Source organism: Lichenostomus cassidix, chromosome 5, assembly GCF_008360975.1.
Source record: "Lichenostomus cassidix isolate B80296 chromosome 5, HeHo_3.0, whole genome shotgun sequence".
In the NCBI taxonomy this organism is placed as follows: domain Eukaryota; kingdom Metazoa; phylum Chordata; class Aves; order Passeriformes; family Meliphagidae; genus Lichenostomus; species Lichenostomus cassidix.
This window is the reverse complement of record NC_139486.1, coordinates 8,094,365-8,113,858: the sequence shown is the minus strand read 5'-3', so window position 1 is coordinate 8,113,858 and position 19,494 is coordinate 8,094,365. Positions and strand designations below refer to the sequence as shown.

The 19,494-nt window shown below is 44.3% G+C and overlaps 1 protein-coding gene across 4 annotated transcripts in view; it reads left to right on the top strand.

The window, feature by feature from the left end:
* Positions 1–19,494, top strand: part of CEP170B (centrosomal protein 170B) — a 57,666-nt gene that overhangs the window by 15,509 nt on the left and 22,663 nt on the right. For 3 of the 4 annotated variants that reach the window (XM_085061208.1, XM_085061207.1, XM_085061205.1), the window contains exons 4-10: positions 854–934; positions 3,545–3,601; positions 4,879–5,017; positions 13,490–13,591; positions 14,134–14,610; positions 16,847–16,909; positions 17,801–18,546. In XM_085061208.1, coding sequence (XP_084917334.1) covers positions 854–934; positions 3,545–3,601; positions 4,879–5,017; positions 13,490–13,591; positions 14,134–14,610; positions 16,847–16,909; positions 17,801–18,546 — 1,665 coding nt within the window. The remainder of the gene's footprint in view (positions 1–853; positions 935–3,544; positions 3,602–4,878; positions 5,018–13,489; positions 13,592–14,133; positions 14,611–16,846; positions 16,910–17,800; positions 18,547–19,494) is intronic. The other variant, XM_085061206.1, reaches the window with a different exon arrangement.

Sequence of the window (19,494 nt, the reverse complement as noted above, 5' to 3'; positions counted from 1 at the left end):
TTCAGCCCCTTCTTATTTTTATTTGGCCCAGGTCATTGCAAAAGTACATGGGTTTATTTGTGAAAGATGTCCACACATGCTTGATTTGATCCTCGGTTGGTCTGAGAATTGTTTCATAGTGAGTCCCCTCAGAAAGCAGAGACATCAAAGACATTTATTCACAGCTGTGAAATACATTTCTTGCACCTTTAGAAGGATGTTAGTTTCTTTCGGCCTCAATTAACTGCCTGGAGCATGGGAAAAAGGAGTGTGTGAATTTTTAGTAGAAAGGGTTTGGTTATCTTGGACAGTGTGGCCTCAGGTTTCACAGTGATACTGCTAAAATTTTTTTCCCATTTCCCTGTGCGTTTTCATTTCCCCCTCGTCTGTGATAGGCTTTGCTTGTTAAATTATCAGGCCTTGGGGCTGACACCAGTCTTATTTGCCATCCAGCAGAAAGCTGATTCCTAGCTCAGTAATTAAGAGCATGAGTTGCAACTGTTTGCTGGTTGAAATGGGTGTAGGAGAGCCGAGAGCATTTGAAGTTCCTAACTTCAGGCACCTCATTTACCTGTTTGAGTCGGGAACTAAAATTGCATTTGCAGTTGGTGCAAAGGTAAATCTCCCTAGAGGTCCCTTCACATCACCTTGCTTTGAAGCATAATTGAGGTGCTCTGACTTGCCCATGGGAGCTACTTGCTGGTGTTGATTTTTCCAGGGAACTTAGCTCCTAGCTCCTGACTTGGTGCTGGCACACCCTGACTATGTGAGCAGTCAGCAGATGGACATGGGTGCCCTCCAGGAGCACTGTCCCTCTGAGATCCATCACCCTGATACCTCAGTCAAAACCCATTCCTGTGCTTCTCTCCTGCAGACATTCGTGAATGATGTGAGGATTCCTGACCAGAAGTACATCACCCTGAAACTGAATGATGTCATTCGCTTCGGATATGATATCCTTTCTGAAGAGGAGTGCAACTCAGGCTTTGTTAGGGTTTTGTGCTGTTTGCTGCATGAAGAGCTATCAGGGCTACTTGTGACTACTGAGTAAGGTGTTTCTTGCCTCTTGGAGTCTGTGGATGGATCATAAACTGTGTTTCTCCACCATGAACCTGATTCAGAGCACATTAATCATGGTGCCTGCTATTTAATTGGATTTTGAATCAGGCCCTGCACTGGCAGTAGTGACTATGGAAGTGCTTCTTCAGTCTTCTCCTAAGGAAGGGTTGCATTTTTTTATTTGGGTTGCAACTGTAGCTGGTACCAGCTGGGAGGAAACACTGTTCATATATTTTTGTATGAACTAACATCTTCCTATTTTTTTTTCATTCAACTTGCGTTGTTTTGTTAGCCATTTCACCCACATGCTTTCTTTCAGGCAATTTTCAGGCCTGCAACCTTAAACATTTAGCTGTGGAGCTTGTGGCCAGACCCTTTACTCTGTATTGATTAAAGTTTGCCTGTGCAAATTGCTTCTGCCACAAAATGCAAGAGTAAATCTCTTTACCAATAGCACATTTCACCTCTAGCAAGGGAAGCTAGGCTGCAGTTACTGCTTTATTTACAGACCCACAAATCCTGCTGATGTCTGCTGAAACACCTTTCCTTTTTTTTATCCTGATGTGGCTGTAAACTGGCTATAAGCATAGATGTTGGCATGCCTTTCTGATCCTGCAGAGCAATAGTGGTAAGTAGAGGCTCCTATTGCTGCCTTTTCATGTAATCTAATACTTTTGCCTTTTTTTTCAGTTGCTTCTATCTGCCAAACTTTGCCCACTCAAGCTGAATTTAGAAGTAGCAAGTGTCTTTTCTAGGTTTTTTTTTTTTTTTCTTTCCTGGGGAAATGTCAGTTAAAACAGTCCAGACATTTCTGAGAATAGAGGCAGAGACTAAGTTTTACCATTTGGTGGGGGGAAGTGTTTGGCTGGAAAACTCTTGTTCATCCTTGACCTCAAGGCCACATTCTTCTGCCTTTTGCTGTCCCAATGATAATCAGTTTGTTCTTGGCCATGCTTTAGTCCTTGAAATACTCCAAACCTTGAGCCTCACTGGTCTTCCAGGGAACTGGGTACTTCAGCTCTCAGCAGTGACAGTGCAGGAGGACTCACTGTTGCAACCAGGATTGCTTAAACTTATGTGGGAGCCATCCTGGATCTGCAGAAGAAGAGGGTTTTCTGTGCTATGGATCATAATTTGGGTCTTGATCACTGTCATCTGGGATCTTGTCATTAAAGCTGGTGTCTTGCTGCACACATGATGAAATCTGTTACAGTCCCATAGGCAACCTTTGTTGTAGCTTTTCTTGACTTTGCAAATGCTTTTTTTGACGTAGCTGCTTCTGTATGTTGTGGTCTCTTGATGTGTGGGGAAATTCACAGAAGACTTGCTGTGAACTCCAGTCTTGGGAAGGCAAAAACCAGTGCCTGCAGCATGGCTGGGTTTTAATGGCTGTGATACAGGTTTAAACTTTTAATAGAAAACAATTTTCAGCAATGAGCAGCTGAGTTAAGTATTTAGTCCTGCAGCCCTTACATGGATATTCAAGTGAAATGAATGATTATACTTATGAGTTGTAGAATGTATTGCCCTCAATAGGAAAATTTTAAAGAATGCAGGTTTTAGAGTAATCTTTGTGCTACAGCATAGTTGCTATGGCAGTTATAATGTCTTCCTCTGCTTTGCAGCTTCGGTGCCACTCTGTTTAGCAGAGCTTTCTGTGCACTCTGCAGTCAGTTTGGTGTGAATTGCAGCATCTCCTGAGGTCTCCCAGTCAGCTGTGTCCTGTTGAACAAGAGCATTTCTCTTTTCCATTTACAGTTTCACTTACAGGCTCTGCAGAGTTTCCCTGCTAGGGCCTGTATCACTTGGTTTATTTTTAGTCTAACATTTTCCATCTTTCCTTTTTCCTCCCCTTTGCTTTCTACTGTGCTGATTGGGTTGTTCATGGTGACATTCCAGATGCTAGCTTTTTTTTTTTTTTAATACAGTGTTGCTGAGGATTATTGCCTGGGCTCAACCATGTGAATGCCTCCCTTCCTAAGAGGTCACAGCAGCTCATGACCTGATTTACTTTTCATCTAGAAAATTGCAGAGACTGAAAGGCCTTGACAGGGCAAGAGAGCACCATAGTTACAGGCATTTGGGCAGGGAGCTGAACTCTCCTGTTCCCTTATCCAGAGTGTGAGATTGGCCCATCTTGGCCAGGATGCTGAGTGGTCTGTCTGAAGCTGACAGCCAGGTGGAGAGGAGCAGGATGTGATTTGAGCTGGGGCTCTGGTTGCTCCCCCAGGTCCTGCACAGAGTTGCTCTTCCAGGCTTCTCCTGCTCAGGTCCCCATGTGTGCTGCCCCTCAGTTGCTGTGGGTCTGGCCAGCAAACATGATTGCACACTGCCTCACAAACTATGCACGACAAGGACCATGCTGGGATGCAGCACAGGCAAATTTTACTACCCTACATATTTTAAGATTTTCTGGTTTTATGATCCTGTTTTCTTTCTGTGACTAAATGCTAGATTTCTCTGTCCATCCAATTCCTTTGTCTTTTCCTTAACAAGTTCTGTACATTCGAACATGTACGTTCTGGAACAAATTCAGCACAAAGTCCCAGAAGAAGCATTAAAGGTAAGAGTGACTGGGAGTGGTGCAATTAAAAAAAAAAAATTAAGTACTCTAGTGATGGTCAAACAGAGTTGAAATATTAAAATACTCTTGATGGCAGTGAAATGTTTCAAAATGTGAGGCTCTCCTTGGATTTAATAAAACCCTCCTTTGAGGAGAGATACATTTCCCAGTTATCTCAACTCTGATCTCTCCTATCCCTGTGCTAACATGTTGATCAAGTTATTTATGTTTCATGACTGCCAAGAAAAAAAAAGGTTACTTAAAGCTGTAACATATTAAAGAAGAACCAGCACATGAACTTATGGGTGAAGCACAGCAGACCTTACTCCCTCCCAGAAGTGGAGCACAGACATCTTTTTCTGAGAATGCTGACTTAGGCCAGCTCCACCACACCTCCTCAATCAGGCTGAAGTTTGCTTAATTTATTCATGTGTACCATCTCATTTTTGCCTTCAAGCTCCCAATTTTTACTTACTGAGGAGTCAGTCAGTCCTCTTACAAGTGAGGTGTTTTTTAAACACAGTTCAGTAGCAGGTAAGAAATATTCAAGCATCCTTTTATCTAAGGCAGAAAAGCAACCCCCCTCTAGGCAAAAAAGCTGTCATGTTCAGCTGTAGGACTGGGCTGTCAGTGCCGTGCATCAGCTCTTGGCTAGCAGACACTGCCCTCTTAGCCCTGGTTCCAGGGACTAGTTTAGGACTTGGAGAGGATAGGAAATGTAACACCTAGAATTGGGCAAATGAGTCATTGAACTTACTCATGGATAATCTGGATGGCTTCACCCTTTTATAAGTTTACTTGTAATAAACCAACTTCTAAATAGCTCATTTACTGTGTTAATATGGAACCTGTTTTAAGGTAGAATCACTTTCCTAGCTGGAGAGAAGGTTTGGAAGAAATAATTAAAATATATTCCAATTGCCTTTGCTGAAAAACTGAGATAATGCAGATGAGCGCCCTGAAATAATTTATAATGTTCCCTTAAGAACAAAGGGGATTTCAGGATTTGAATCTTGAATGGAAAATGGCCTGAGTTCTGATTCTTCTCAGTGTATTCTTTAAAGGATTTTATAATTAGGTATGTTGCAGAGCTAAGTCATAGTGACCTTCTCGTGTACTAGAGTTGTCACTTAATGGCTTCCAAATGGGGTATTTCTGCTGTTCTGTAGTTTCTACTCGGGTGTGCATGCATTTTGCTGAAGGTCACAGCTGCAGTTCAGCCTTTGGGTGATCTGTTGGTGGGGAAGAGGGGTTCACTGCTGCTTGTGTCTCTGCAGCATGAGAAGTACACCAGCCAACTTCAGATGAATTACAAAGGCACAGCCATGAAGAGGGCGGAGCAGCCCATGGAGCACGGTGTCTACACTGAGTCCCCACAAGCAAAGCTGGAGAAAGGAGAGAGGAAAGCAATTACAGGTACCTGCTTGGAAACCAGTTAATCAGGATTCTGAACAAAGTGCAGCTTGAGCACTCTGCTGGGTTATGATTTTGACAGTAGAATCTTGTGGGTTGCATTTGGGAGCAGTTCTGGAAGGTTCATCTTTCTAAACCCGTGGAATATTCCAGACTCTTGGTTTTTGGAGATACAGCCTCCAAAAAAAGATCAGCTGATGTGATGGCTCCTACATGCCTTGTCGCTGTGTGTGTTCTGGAAAACCTGTGGGCTGAGCAGGTTTGGTAAGTTCTCTGGCACCTGTCTGGTCTATTTTTAATTTCCTAATCGTGAGCTGGTGTTTGAACAGAGAGGGTGACTCAGAGTAGAAAATGTATGGCTGCTGTAGTGTATTGCTGGCAGGCAGACAGGCAAAGAAGCAGCAAGCCATTTCTTTCACAAAGCCCTGGATGGTTTTAAATGGCTGTATTTCTTAATGTGCCAATATGTGGGACTGAAACCAGCTGCCAAACTGGGAGATGTTTGCTTCAGGTTCTCTGTTCCCCAGCTGCAAACCTTTTCTCTTTGAGAAATTCTTTCTGTTCTCCATTTTGTTACTAACTGCTGCCTTCCTTTAAAGACCCTTTTGTCAGACTTACTTCCTCTGTGTTCCCCATCTTGGTATGCCAAGACCTCCCAAGCAGTCTTGTCTCACCCATTTCACCCAAATTCCTACCTCCTGTGTGTCCCTGATGGGTCTTTCCTCAGTTTTGCTCAGGTATCAGTTGATGGTCTTCTGGAGCTTGCTGTTTGGTGGGAGTAGCAAATATGATTTTAAAGCGTAGTGATGACATGACTGCCAGTGGTGGTCTTGTGGCTCAAGGATGGCAGAGCAATTGGAAAGCTTTAGGGTTTAGCAGGGAGAGTTGCCCACTGTCTGTTGGAGGAAGAAACAGGGAGGTGAATGGAGGGAAGGGGATGGGCAAGTAAAAATGTGAGCTAAACATCTTATGCGAGGTTACCTTGAGACAGGTACAGCAGCTTTCTAGACAAGTGTACAATTTTGGGTAAATCTGTTAAGGCTTCATGATAACTAATTGGAGTGGGTTGATTGACCTTAATCACCCATATTGTCCTTGTGAAAATCCCCGTAAGCTGACATAGTGTGCTAAAAACAGTGTAATGTTCCTTCCTGGTTTCCTTGCTGTCTCCAGCTGTGTGGGGAAACACATGTACCCCTGTGCCTGACTCCCATTTTTTGCACCAGAAAACCTTTCTTTGTGTTGCTTCGGCTATGTGTGTGTGACTGTGTTTAGGATTTAGCCTGACAAGCATGCACTGAAAGGGATGGAATTGTGGATGATTAAGTGTGACACTGGGGAGGGTGAGAAGAGGTGAACCCCACTGGGGGAAGAGCTCTCCAGCTGCCTTTCAAGGGGCAGGAGGTTCTTGGAAAGCTTTGCCAGTAACTGGAACCACTTTGTGCTTGCTATTGCCTGGTTCCATGAACAGTTTTTATTCTGGTTTTTATTCTTGCCACCTTCCAAAATATGCTCTCATTGATTTTAACCTACATAGCGTAAGCAGTTGATATTTGGAACATATTCAAAGCCAGGACGTTGAGTGACTCTTCAGCAAGGTGACCCATTTCTTTAATTTGTCATTTGCAGACCTTCATTACGTTTCTGTCATCTTTAGTGGGCACAGACCAGAGGTCTAAGGCAAAACGGGCTCTGTGTTCTTATTGGGGACCAGCACTGAAGTATGTCACATGCAGTGGGACTGATGGGCAGAGCTAAAAAAATCTTTAAGTGCTGCTAACCCCACTGAACGACAGAGGAAACCAGGACTTTATGTTTGAAGTATTTTGCTGTATTAGACTGAAGCTTGTGTAAGCAAGAGGGAGCCTGAGCATTACATCAGTCCCTCACTCTCCAAAAAGCATCTCTGTCATGTGAGCAGAATGATCAGTGGATCCCTTTCTCATCTGCGATGGGACTAATTCACCTTGTCCTCAGCTGCACACATGCACCGTTTCTCCTCGGCTGCTGGGAGGAGTGGCAGCAGTTTGAAATGATTAGTGAAAAGAAGAATGTAGTGTTCTTACGGGGAGTGGGCTTGCTTAGTGGCAGCAGAAAGAGGCTTTAGGGAAAGAGCTGTTTTGCTAAGCCTGTAGGTATTTAGGAATTTGCATTGACTAATTAAAGCAAGGTCTGGCCTGACAAAAGCCTTTAGAAGGATCGGTTCCCAGGGCCCGGGTGGAAAAGAGGCAGAGGGAATGCAAGCTTTCAGGGAAGAGGTTTAGCAAAACAATGGGAACAATTAGAGCTGCTTAGAAATGGGAGGAGGTGAGGGGCTGAGGATAAAAAGATCCAGGGGAGTGAATGGGAAACAGTCAATTTAGTCTGTATGCTGTTGAACTTGCAGCTTTTGCAGCAGTATGTTGCCTGTAAGCAGCAAATCATGAGTCTGTGAAATGTTTGAAGCAAGGAGCTTGGTTAATCCTATGGGTTGGATATGGATATGAATAAAAGTGTCCACAGTTCAGCTAGTTAATGCTAAAAATAGCTATCAGCTCTCATGTTTAAAGCCTTAAGTGATCAGGAAGCCAGGTAGAGCCTTGAACTGAGCAGATTTCAAGACAGTCACAATCCCTCTTCCCATCTGTTGCTACCTGAGTTGAGGTACTTGATGAGATAAGCTACTTTGTGGTCTTCTGTTCTCAACACATAGTTAATCCTCGAACTGAGCTTAATTTTTTGTCTTTTTTCAAAGCTGCCACAGCCTGATGGGACTGGGTAATCCCAAATCTGATGACTAACCTCTGAATAACTGCTGCAGGCCTGAGTTTCCAGGGGTGGAGGCTGCTTGCAGCGTCCACTTGAAATGGGCATCATCACTTGCAGGAGTAGGACCAATTGCAGGAGCTTCTCCTGGGATCTGTGAAATAGACTTGCTCACCAGGTTAGCGTGGGTGTCATTAGCAAGTCCTCTCAACAGAGTGGACGACTTGAAAGTCTTGCTGATGTCCAGGGCTGAGGTCAGCAGGCAGTGTGGACGGAGGCAGTGGGAGCTGTGCCTGCTTGTGAAGTGGTTTCCATGGTCTTTGGCTGCTTTCCCCATGAGATCATGGCAATAGCTATTTAGATGCACAGCTCTGCTCTAGCCTTTAATTTAAGGGAGTGGTGTTGTATCTGCTTTTTTGCCTGAACTAGAGTGGTGGTAACTGCAGCATGTTTAAGGTTTGACCGTGTAATTGATACTATTAAATTTTTGATTATCAGTCTGATTTGAAAGCCCCTGGGATCTGTGTATGTTCACAGCAGGCTCAAAAGACCAGGGCTTAGATTAGCAATGCACATATGAAATAAATAGTGTGGCAAAGAGTCAGAGAATTGCTTTGTGATTATTCCTGCTAGGTCTAAGTTTTCTATTCTGGAGAGGAGTAAAAATGCAGAGATGTAAGGAATTAATTTAAAAATGTTGTAACTAGATCATATTTTTTTTTTCCCCAAGGCCTCTGCTGTAAGAAGCCTACTCTGCATCTTCTGGAGATGGACATTATTGTTATTAATAATGAATCAAAAACAGTTTGACGTAAAGCAAGCTGGATTTCTGATGCTTTTGTTATGACTTGCAGTAGAGAGCTTCAAAGCTGTGTGTGCTTCTGTGAGCAAAGAAATTTGCTGTTGCTGACTGTCTCTCTCTCATGATGGTGTGAAGCTTTGTGAAGATTTGGGCAAAGCACAGCCCTCAGTCCTGTTCTGACCACAGGGGACACCTTCAAGGGAAATCAGACCCCTCTGTTTAGTGGGAGCTGTGTGCTTGTCTTGAAAGCTCTTCTTCCTGCTTAATGATGGAAAGCAACTTTAACACAGTCTTTCTCCTTTCCCTTTCATCACCCAGACTGTATTTTTGGTTGTGCCCTTGTGTTCTGTGTGATTCACTTCTCCATAAATACATCCTTTGTATTGACATGTCTCATTCTCTCTCTTGGTGCCTCTCCTTCGGATGATCAATAGTTCTGTATTAATTTAACAGGCCACATTTTTTCAGACTGTTAAGCAAATGGGCTTCCCTTATTCCCTGCTAAAACAGCCTTCATTTTTCCTTTTAAGTGACTGCCCCAAAGACTGAAATCCAGGAGCAGAACATGTGTGTGTCAGTGGTCTTCCCTGTATTACACCATCACTGGTAGCTCAGTATTTATCTGGCTGAATGCTTGTGCTGACCTCAATTCAGTTATCTAAAAGGATGGTTTTCGGGCTGCCTGCCTGAATTGATGAGCCAAGAAATATGTCTAAATGAATTGGCACCATCTGGGCATTCTGGCATGGAGTGGAGAGAGGTGGTAACGAGCTGCCATCAATTGGAGGAAGTCTCATGTCATTAAAATGACTGAGCAGTTAGTTTTCATTGGTGTTCCTCCCTTCACTGCCGACTGGAGCAAGCCCTGAGTTTCTCTGCTCTTGCAAGAGCATCCATCTTACACTAAAACAGAACAGACAGGAGGTGGCTTCAGGGTGCTTTGCATGTCTCAGGACTCAGGCAGACATGCTGCTCTGGATGCTGCAGGTCCAGGTTGAGGTTGCTACCCAAAATGGATCCCAGCTGGTGAAGAGCAAAGCCCGCTGGCACAACTGCATGTGTAGCTGCTCCCTGGCCCACTTCTGTCACAGCCATCTGTTTTAGCTGCCTTCCCACCGTGCTTTTTCCCCCCCCCCTCCCCTTTCTCTTCAGTATTGTTGTGTTAGAGCTGGGAGAGGTGTCAGTTGTGCTGGTAAATTAGAAGGGACAGAAGTTTCTGACATGAGCAGGGCAGGAAATTCATGTAGCTCTTTGTGCTGGTTTTGGCTGGGGTAGAGTTAATTTTCTTCCCAGTGGCTGGTATGGAGCTGTGTTTTGGATTTTTGCTGAACACATAGTTGTTAATGTAGAGATGTTTTTGTTATTGCTGAGCAGAGCTTACACAGAGCCAAGGCCTTTTCTGCTTTCTGTACTGCCACGCTGGCAAGGAGACTGGGGCTGCATGGGAGGCTGGGAGGAGACACAGCCAGGACAGGTGACCCAAACTGACCACAGGGATATTCCAGACCATATCACATGCTCAGTATATAACATAGAGGGAAGAAGGAGGAAATGGGAGGGGATGTTTGGAGAGATGGTGTTTGTCTTCCCAAGTCACTGTTAGGTGTAATGGAGTCCTGATTTCCTGGAGATGGCTGAACACCTGCCTGCCCATGGGAAGTGGTGAATGAGTTCCTTGGTTTGCTTTGCTTCTGTGCATGGCTTTTGCTTTCCCTTTTAAACTGTCTTTATCTCACCCCATGAGTCTCCTACCTTTTACCCTTCTGATTCTCACCCTGATCCCACTGGTGGGGGAGAGAGAGGCTGTATGGGGCTCGGCTGCTGGCTGGGGTTATACCACAACACTCTTCCGAAGTCAGGGAAATTTTACTCTGGCTCAGGATCTGGTTGCTTTCAGCAGTAGCCAAGAATGACGGTGACTGTGTCACTTGACAATGTTATTCAAAATGCAAATTAATATGAATTCTCAGTGGAAACATTAATTGCTCTTAAAATATTGAAAATGTCCCTGAATAGCAAGATTGACTCCTCAGCTTTCCATCTGTGCTTTTTGCAGCTTTGAAATGAAGTTCCAGTTTATTGTGGAGGCTGGCAGAGGAAAGGAATTAAACCCCCCCCCTCACACAAATGTGCAGTTTTGTCACAGATGCACTAACAGGCACTGCAGGTGGGGCCATGTGAGCTCTGTGTCGAGGGGCAGGAGGAACCTTCTGCTGCTGTGCAGTGGGTGCAGTGCACTGCCTCCCACCCTGATGGCCCCAGATCTGTGCACTCTGGCCAATCTGATGCATTCTTTTTAGGTGTTCCTAGACGTGCCCTGGGGTTTTTGACTTTGTGCTAGCTTCTGTCAGAGGGGTAGTTAGGGGATTTTCCAAGCACCTATTAGGGCCCAGGGAAATTTGAGACAGCAGAGGAGCTGGCTCATTATTCTTTATAAATCCTTTGGGTTTTTTTCCCTTCAGCTTCAATTGCAATCCCAAAGTTCCTCATCAAGAGAAAAGGTCTGACCAAAAGTCTGATTTATTCCCCTGGCTGCCTATTCCCTGTAGTAGAAAAGCTCCTGGGCAACAAAGGCAGAAGCTCCTGTGTTCATTCTCAGATGGGACACAGATCTTGGAGCAGTTTCTGGGTAGACTTCTGTCCTGCAGCATGGGTGTGAGTTCTCTTAGCTCACTTCTGCCCCTCTGGACACAAAACTGTCTTGGAATAGATCATTGGCATCTTCTACACTAGGGGGCCTTTGGGATCCCTTTGGGGTTGGGATGTGCTGGAGAGATGAGCTGTAATGAGGCAACTCCTTGCAAGATGCAAGCAGTAACAGCACCCATCCTTGGGAAAGGTGCTGCTTGTGCAAGAGTCGAGTGCAGGTGGTCTTTGCATTTCATCTCTAGGGTAGTTGATCCCTTTAGGCACAAATTACCTCAGACATAACTGGCTCTTGCTAATGGATTTGTGTTAAAGTGTTGCTCTCCTTCCCCTGGCTTCCCCCAGAAGCCTCTTGCCTATCAACCCTAAGATCTGTACTGCAAGTCAGAGGGTAATAATCCATTGTGTGCCCAAAAGAAGTGCCTGACAGTGGTGGAGCAGATCCTGTATGGTTGGGGTGGGGTCTGTTGGGCAAGTTGTAGCATGAAAAGAGGATGGTAGGTTTCTGCTAGGCTGTGGGACAAAAGTTCTCAGCCTGTCAGAAACCAAACCCTACACTAGAGTGCCCGTGTTCACTGACAACCTTGTGAATAGGTTTTGTTTTTTTTTCTTTCCCCCTCTCCTATGCATGGTTTGCCCATCCTCAGTTATGAAACATATTGCTTGGCAATTCCGATTTATCATGGTGAGAAATGCTTCCTCCTTTGAACTTTCAAAGGCCGCCTACATAATAGGAACATAGTTTATCTTCCACACACTCTAGGCAGGGAGGAGAGTAATACTTTCAGCCTCTTTTGATCCTCAGTGTGAAGGGAGGCTGCGTGGTTAACTTTGAAACACGAAGATGATCTCTTGTAAAGGGCCTGTGGGCTGCATCTGTAAAGCAAATTTTTTGCCTATGGACTCTCAATGTACAAGCTTATATATCTGGAACGATTCTAGAACAAAAATATCTGAAGCAGTGGCCACTGAGTCTGTGTAGCTTTAGAAACAGCAGCATAAAATCAGGCTTCTTTTTTAATTTGAGTTATTTAATTCCCCTTCCTCTCCTGACTTCCTTTATGCTAATGACTGCTTTCTGTCATGTCCCTATTAAAGCGGGGAATGCAAAATTGCAGGACTCTTTGAGAGCTGCTTTGCACAGAGCAGTGTGTGGTTTGAAAACCACAAGCCGAGCAGCAGCTGGCAGTAGAAGCCCAGCTATGGCTCTGGAGCTGAAGCCAGGGTTTAGGACGTGGCCAGCTGGGGCTGCTATGGGCAGAAGCAGAATCAGCCTAACAAAGCTGGAGCTTAACCTCAGCCTCTGACCTACCCTGGTGTTTCTATCACCTCTAGATGAAAGAACAAAAGCTACTTTATTTGCTTTCCTTAAACTATGAAAAAAAACATAATATTAACTGTACCACAGTCAAATTGGGGTGTATTTTTGTTTGTTGCATAAACAGCAGCAGCCCAAGGCACTGCCAAAACACAATCTTGTTTTGTGGGATACAAAACGAGAAGCAGTGGATCAGCTCCACTGAGTGGGTACCAGTTGTTGCAGTGAAGTCCTGATCTTTCAGTGAGTGCTCACTGAGCAGAGTAATCATGTAAGCCTGGCTCTTTTGGAGGAAATTCTCCATCAGGAAAACCTCTGTCCTACAATGACTCTGTAATCCACTTGGTTTACTTTAAGCTTTAGGGAACAAGAGTTTATTACTTCTTTATGAATGTGTAAGGAGATGGTTTTGCCATTTTTTCCAAGTTTGTAATGCTTCAAAAATTTTCCATTGTGGAATGTGTGCCATATAGAGTGGGTAAATAGTGGAAAAAATCACTAGCCTGGAAGCATCCAAGGTCATGGTGGGGCAAGAAAAGGCAGAGCTAAACTCTTCACAGTTAAGGTGAGGAAAAAAGCCTGATTTCCACCTGAATTGCAGACAGTTTTGTGGTTAATGTTTTGTAGTCTTTCCTGCCAAAAATCTTCCACTTCCTGTGAATAATGAGGCTAGAAAGGGAGAAAAGCCAGTATATGGGAAACACAGCTATGAAAGACAATGAAGGGAGATGGCATTAGTATCTTGCAATACAATGTAAAAAGGAAAAAGGGTAAAACAAAGAAAAGCCTGAAGCTATTATTATGTATAATATGTTGTTATAACTGCAGGGTAACAGGTCTGGCCTGTTACATGACAGATCTGTCATGATCTCATCTGGCCCTGCTGTTTTTCCCCTTTTGGTGTGTGGTTGAACCTGATAAATTGATATTTTGGTGTTAAAGTATTTGCTTATCCTCTCCCTAGAAACCAATTCTTACCGTACCCCTCTCTATGGGCAGCCCTCCTGGTGGGGGGAAGATGATGCAAATAACAAGGAGGACAGAAGGCAAGAGGAACATTACTCAGGTAATGGAGGTGATGTGGGGTGGGGACACTAAGTTTTGGTGTGCTTTTGATACTTACTTTGTGAAGCCATTCTGTTTCAAGACTTAAATTTCTATGCTTGTATTTGCACCTTCCTGTGTGTAGGTTGCTGCTGCTGAAACTGAAATAAGGGAGAATGAAAATGTTTTCCATGAAATATTTGACCATTAGAAACAGCACTAGTGGAGTTAATCACTAAGCTTTTTTTTAGAGCTAGTTGTATAGCAGTGCTGTGTCTGTTTCTCACCTCATCATCCTTGGAAGCCATTTAGTCTTAACACTTCTGTTGTTGTGAATCTGTGTGTATGGAAGAGGCATCTTTTTCCACTTGTTCAGTAACCGTGGTGTTTCTATGAAGCATGTGCTCTCCTGCACAAAGAAGTGTTCTGTTTCAATGCACACACAGTGTATCTGTTCTCTAGCAGAGAGGGGTTGGTTGTCATTAGTAGCCCTTCCAAGAGGTTGAAACAAATGAGTTGACTAGTAATGAAAAAATGTGTTGGTTTTTTTTTTTCCTTTTGTAGAGAGATCAAAGGAGATAACCCAACATGAAGAGGAACTGAATGGAAATATTCCTACTTACAGAGATGCCCAAGAGCAATCTGTGTTTGCCTTCCGGAGAGAACCAAGTTACTTTGAGATTCCAACTAAAGAATTTCAGCAGCCATCAAAATCTCCAGAAACACAGGTCCATGAGATCCCAACAAAGGATGTTGATGCTGTGGTAGCCCCTGTGGTACAGAGTCATGCCTCTTTCACCATTGAATTTGATGATGGTACCCCTGGTAAAATAAAGATAAAAGACCACGTAACTAAATTTTCGCTCAGACAGAGAAGACCCTACAGTAAGGAGCCAGCTCATACAGAGGTGATGTCAGCGGAGAGCAAAGTGGCTGACTGGCTTGTCCAGAATGACCCAAGCCTGATGAGAAGGCAGTCTGCAGGAGATGATGTTTACAGTACCAAGAGTGACCTGCCAGTTCATGTAAGAACGCTTAAAGGTGAGTGAATGTCCTGTCATGTGGACATAGCTCTCTGTTGGCCATGCAAATGCAGCATAATAAAAGATGAAAACCCTTCTCCTGTCAAGGAGAGCTGGACTTAATTATCTCTGCTCCAAATTTGCAAGAATATTACTTTAATGACTGTTAATATTTTGAATGCAGCTAGCATGCTCTTCACCTGTCTCTGAAGTCATGTGTGTTGTTGGCTTGGGGACACTAATGTGACTTCTCAATATCTATAATGCCAGCTCAGCAGTAACCAGTTGAAAAAAGGATTTTGATTTATAAATGTCTGAAACAATTTCTATGTGGTCTGGCAGGCTTATAAACACAGATATTTCAGTGAATTTGGTTCTCTTGGCTTCTCCTAGCTGATGGAATGACTTTTCTTTTTAACTGTAGTACAGAGGAGTCTAAGCATGGTCATCCTGCTGTCCTGAATCTAAGTGTGATCATCTGGTAATGACCAGAGCCAATTGGTCAGATGACAAAAGGTCCTGACATAGAGACTCACAGAGACTGCTGGTAGAGTTGAGATGCACATGATCCCTGATAGAGAAAACTGCTGTGCCTGTAGGAAAAGGTTTCTTCTCTTAGCCTAAAGCTTCTCTGTAATTCTGCTTCTGTGGAAGCAGATTTTGTGGGCTTGTGTCTTGTTAAGTGTGTCACTGCAAGGCATTCTTTGGGGATTTTCAAAGGTCTGAAGTGAAGTTTGGAGCCCAGTTCTTTGTGCAGCTGGTGGGACTTACATGACTCAGATTCAACTTTGAATATATTTTGCAAGATTTAGGCTTGCTTGGGTGTCTCTCTTGGGCCATTGAACAGCTCAGAGGAGACCACGGATTCCTGCATTCTCACTGCCTTGCCTCTGGAAAAGCTATTGTTTTGAATTGCAGCTTGAGTTGATGAAGTCATATTGATGGTTACCAGACCTACTTATGCTCAAGGTCCTACTTATGAGAGCTATACCTTACTTTCTCTTAAAGGAATATTTGCTTTGACCTTCTTGGGGAAAAAAAAAACCAAACCAAAACTCATCATAATATGAAGAGTTTTACACCTCCAAGTTGCTGGTTTGAGTACATATTTTTGAGAACCCTGTATGGTCATAAAGGTCTCATGTTCAGCCATAGGGCATGGAAATTGAACAGCTTTGTTGCCACTGCTTGGCTCTAGTCCTGCCCAATAAGGGACAGTGTTGAGGTGTCCTGATTAGTTACTTAGGATCTTATTTTTAGTGTACTGTGGCTGTGTGATAGAAGGGTTTGTGCTGGGCTTTTTTATGTTATTGTTATACTGGATTTTATTTACTTACTTGGAGAATGTCGCCAGGGATAGAAACGTGCTTCAGTGGTTTTGCTCTTTCCTCTTGGAGGAAATGAAAGAGTTGGGCAGCTGCTGTTGTGATGCACAGGAGCACTAGAGACTGGCTGCATTTGCCTTTCCACAGTCCATAAGGCATGGAAAGAAGCTGAGGTAATTTAATGCATAATTTGCATATCAAGAAATCAGCTCTGGACTTTTGATTAAAACATACAGTGTTGATGGCCTGAGGAGTTGACCCACCTCTGCTTTTATCAGAGTGTCATTTGAGGTGTCATTTATCTGCGATAGCTGTGCAACGTGTTCTTCTGGCAGGGCTAATTTTGGAGATGTCTTGGAGGCTACTGCTGGCTGCCTACCAGGTTTGGGTCTTCAGGATCAGAGGTGCCCACCATTGGGGCTCTCTAGTAACATTTGTTCACTTCCAGGAGCAACGGGGTGAATGTAAAGCCTGGTGTCAAGACTGCAGGGTTCAGGTCTTAGCAGCTTGAGGGGATGTGCATGGTGTTCTGCTGGGGCATCTGTGAGCATGGTGCATGTTTTCCTTGTGTCCTCACCGTTTTGCATTCATCAGAGCTCTTAGCCAAGACCTTTAATTTAAGAACTTTCCCTTCCAAGGGTGAAGCTTATCAGCCCTCAGGGCACAATGCAAAGTTTGCTGGCTTTCTTCATGAGTGTGTTAGGAAACTCTTCACAGAACTGACTCTTGGGTTGAATGGACCTTGCATTAAATTCTCATCTTTCACAGTTAACTCGATGTAATAAATGGTCTTCACCCATGAGTCTGGAGAACTTGCCAAGTAGGTTTGAGCAGTTTTCCTTTCAAACACGTGGTGTTTTAGCCAGTATATCTTACTACATATTACAGTCTAGAGCGCAGAGACCTCTTTCCCCGTTCTCCCGATGACAGGTTCCTGGTCGTTGACTGAATCGTGTTGTGTGCCTTCACACCCGTTTCCTTCTCCAAAAAAAGGTTTGTTTTTTGTTTTACTTTTAACTTTTTGTTTGAATTTTAACTTTTTGTTTTACTTCAACTTAATTTCTGAGAGTCCTTTGCTAAGGTGCTGAGGGACAAGCAGGAACTGATACATAGAGACAGTTGTAAAGATGGTTGTTGCTAACATAAGTGAAAATAATTATTAGCTTAGTTTAAATTTAGTGAGCTCTTAAGTAATGATTTAACCTTTGCTTGTCTGATGATGGGATGGTGTAACTTGTGGGGGTGTCATGGTGTGATTCTTAAATCTCTGGGAAAAGTAAAGAATCCTGCAAATTTACTTTTCTGTTAGCCTCTGGTTTATTTCCCCTTGTAGAGGAGGGTGATGTGGGTGCTTAGAGATGCATGTACTCATAATGCACTGATCTGGTCTTTCAGCATGGGGATTTGGTTTCATGGGATGCAGCATGAGGGTTTTATTTCCTGATCCTGCAGAGGTATTTCTGCTGTGTAACAGAGAGAACCAATGAGGCAGTCTTGGACTACAGTAATTGGATAGAACAGCAAAATAATGTCATCATTTTTATTTAAATTTAAAAAAACCCATGAAATATTAGCTATGTAAACCAATCACCATTACAAAATCAGAAATCCATGAGGTTGAAATGACTTCTTGAATTCTTTTAAAATAACTAATTAACTTGGTAGCCAACCAGTGGTGACAAGTGGGGTCGGGAGAGAGAGGTGCCTTCTCTTCTCATTTCTTCTGATGAGGTACAATCCCTGTACCACACAGACATCTTTGGAGTTTTTGAGTCCTATAGAATGCTTTTCTTGTAACTGAAATGATAAACTTCAGCTGGGAGGCAATGACAGGTCACCAAAAACTGCGAGTATGAAGGTCAAATGTACGTACCTTGTTTCCAGGCAACAGGCACGAGGACGGGACGCAGAGCGACACTGAAGACCCCAAGGCAGAGAAGGAGACAACGCCGGGCGGCGAGCGTCCGACGGAGCAGACGAGGCTGCAGCGGCAGATGAGGCGTGACCCCCACGAGATGCTGCACAGCAAGCAGGCCTTCGTCATCGAGTTCTTCGAGGACACGCCGCGGAAGAAGCGATCCCAGTCCTTCACGCACAGCGCTCACTCCTCCCAGAGCGACACGGATCCGGGGCTGAAGAACAAGGTTGAAAAGCGCAAGAACGCGTTGCCGGCCGAGAAGCCGGGAAATTCAGTGCCGCCATCCCACCTCGCAGCCCAGGCGGGCAAACCCACCAACTCCTGTGGGACCCAAAGAACGAGCTCCTTCAAGAGGGAGAAGACAGAGGATCGGATCAACTCTTCGTCCTCTTCTGCTCCCAGAGCCAAAAGTTATGGGAGCGTTGGGAGGAAGTCTAAAATGGCTCAGGATTTTATGGCTGAGTACTTGCGTGAGACTGCCCAGTCTGGGAAGCCAAGCACTGAGAAACCAGCCCCTCTGCCCATGCCAGTAGCTCCACGCGTGGTTATATCCTCAGAACCAGAGCCTGCCTCTGCTCCACCTCCGGAGGTGAAGTCTGCCCAGGGCAGGAGGAATGATGAGGAAGACAGCGTGAGTGAGACAGGCACGTACACCATTGAGACGGAGTCGCAGGACAAAGAGGTGGAGGAAGCGCGAAAAATGATTGATCAGGTAAATGCTGCTTGGGCCAGTGAGCTGAGGGCTGAAAGTCTGGAGGGCCTAAATTCACTGTTGCCATGAAGGGATGCAATTGGGTGCAGCAGAGTGTGATAGTTAGGGGTGGAAAATCATCGTGGGTGACCTGTATTGAGGATAGGCCCCAACAAACTGTGAGGCCCCAACAAACTGTGATCTTTAAAAAATCCCATCAAAACAACAGAATTACAAACTAAAAACCACAGGGTAAAAGAAGGCAAGATATGCCCATGGCAAAGAGCTGCCTTGCTTAAAAAAATGGAATTTGGATGCAAAAGTGAAAGAGTGGGTTTACCATCTGTTTAGAGGAAAGGCAACACCTGAATAAAGATCAGGCTGATCCTGCTGACAGCTGTGGCTGGGAGCAGCTCTGCTCTCTAGCACTGTTCCCAAGCCTCTTCCTTGGCATTGCATCACCTCCTGCCTGCTGTTTTGAAGATGGGAGCTGCAGCCCATCACTGATGCATCATCCCGTGGTAGGCCACAGGAAATGCCAAGGGCTGGTGCTTACAAGCCTTAGTGGCAGATGTTTCTGTATTTGGCTGTGCCTGATTAGAAAGGCAGTGCTTGCTGCCAGGGTAAGCGGCAGCTGGCTGAGATAGCAAAGGGTGTGATCTAGGGCAGAGGCAATCCCAGATGGATCTGTACTTGTTTGGATTTTGCAGAGTGAATGACAGCCTGAAAACAAAACTCCAGAGATGAGGGAGGCTTAAAGAGAACCCACCCAACTAAGCAACTGTAGGGCAAACCAAAGTTTGGCTGATTTTCAGGTTTAATTCTCATCTGCGGTCTATTATGAAAATAAAACTGGCAAGTTGTTACGAAAATTTAGTGAAATTTAGTCAGGAGGATGGCAAGGTTTAGAAGAAGCCTTAATTGAACCTGGCTTTAGAGCTTTGTATATAGTGTTTGTGAGCCTGGCTC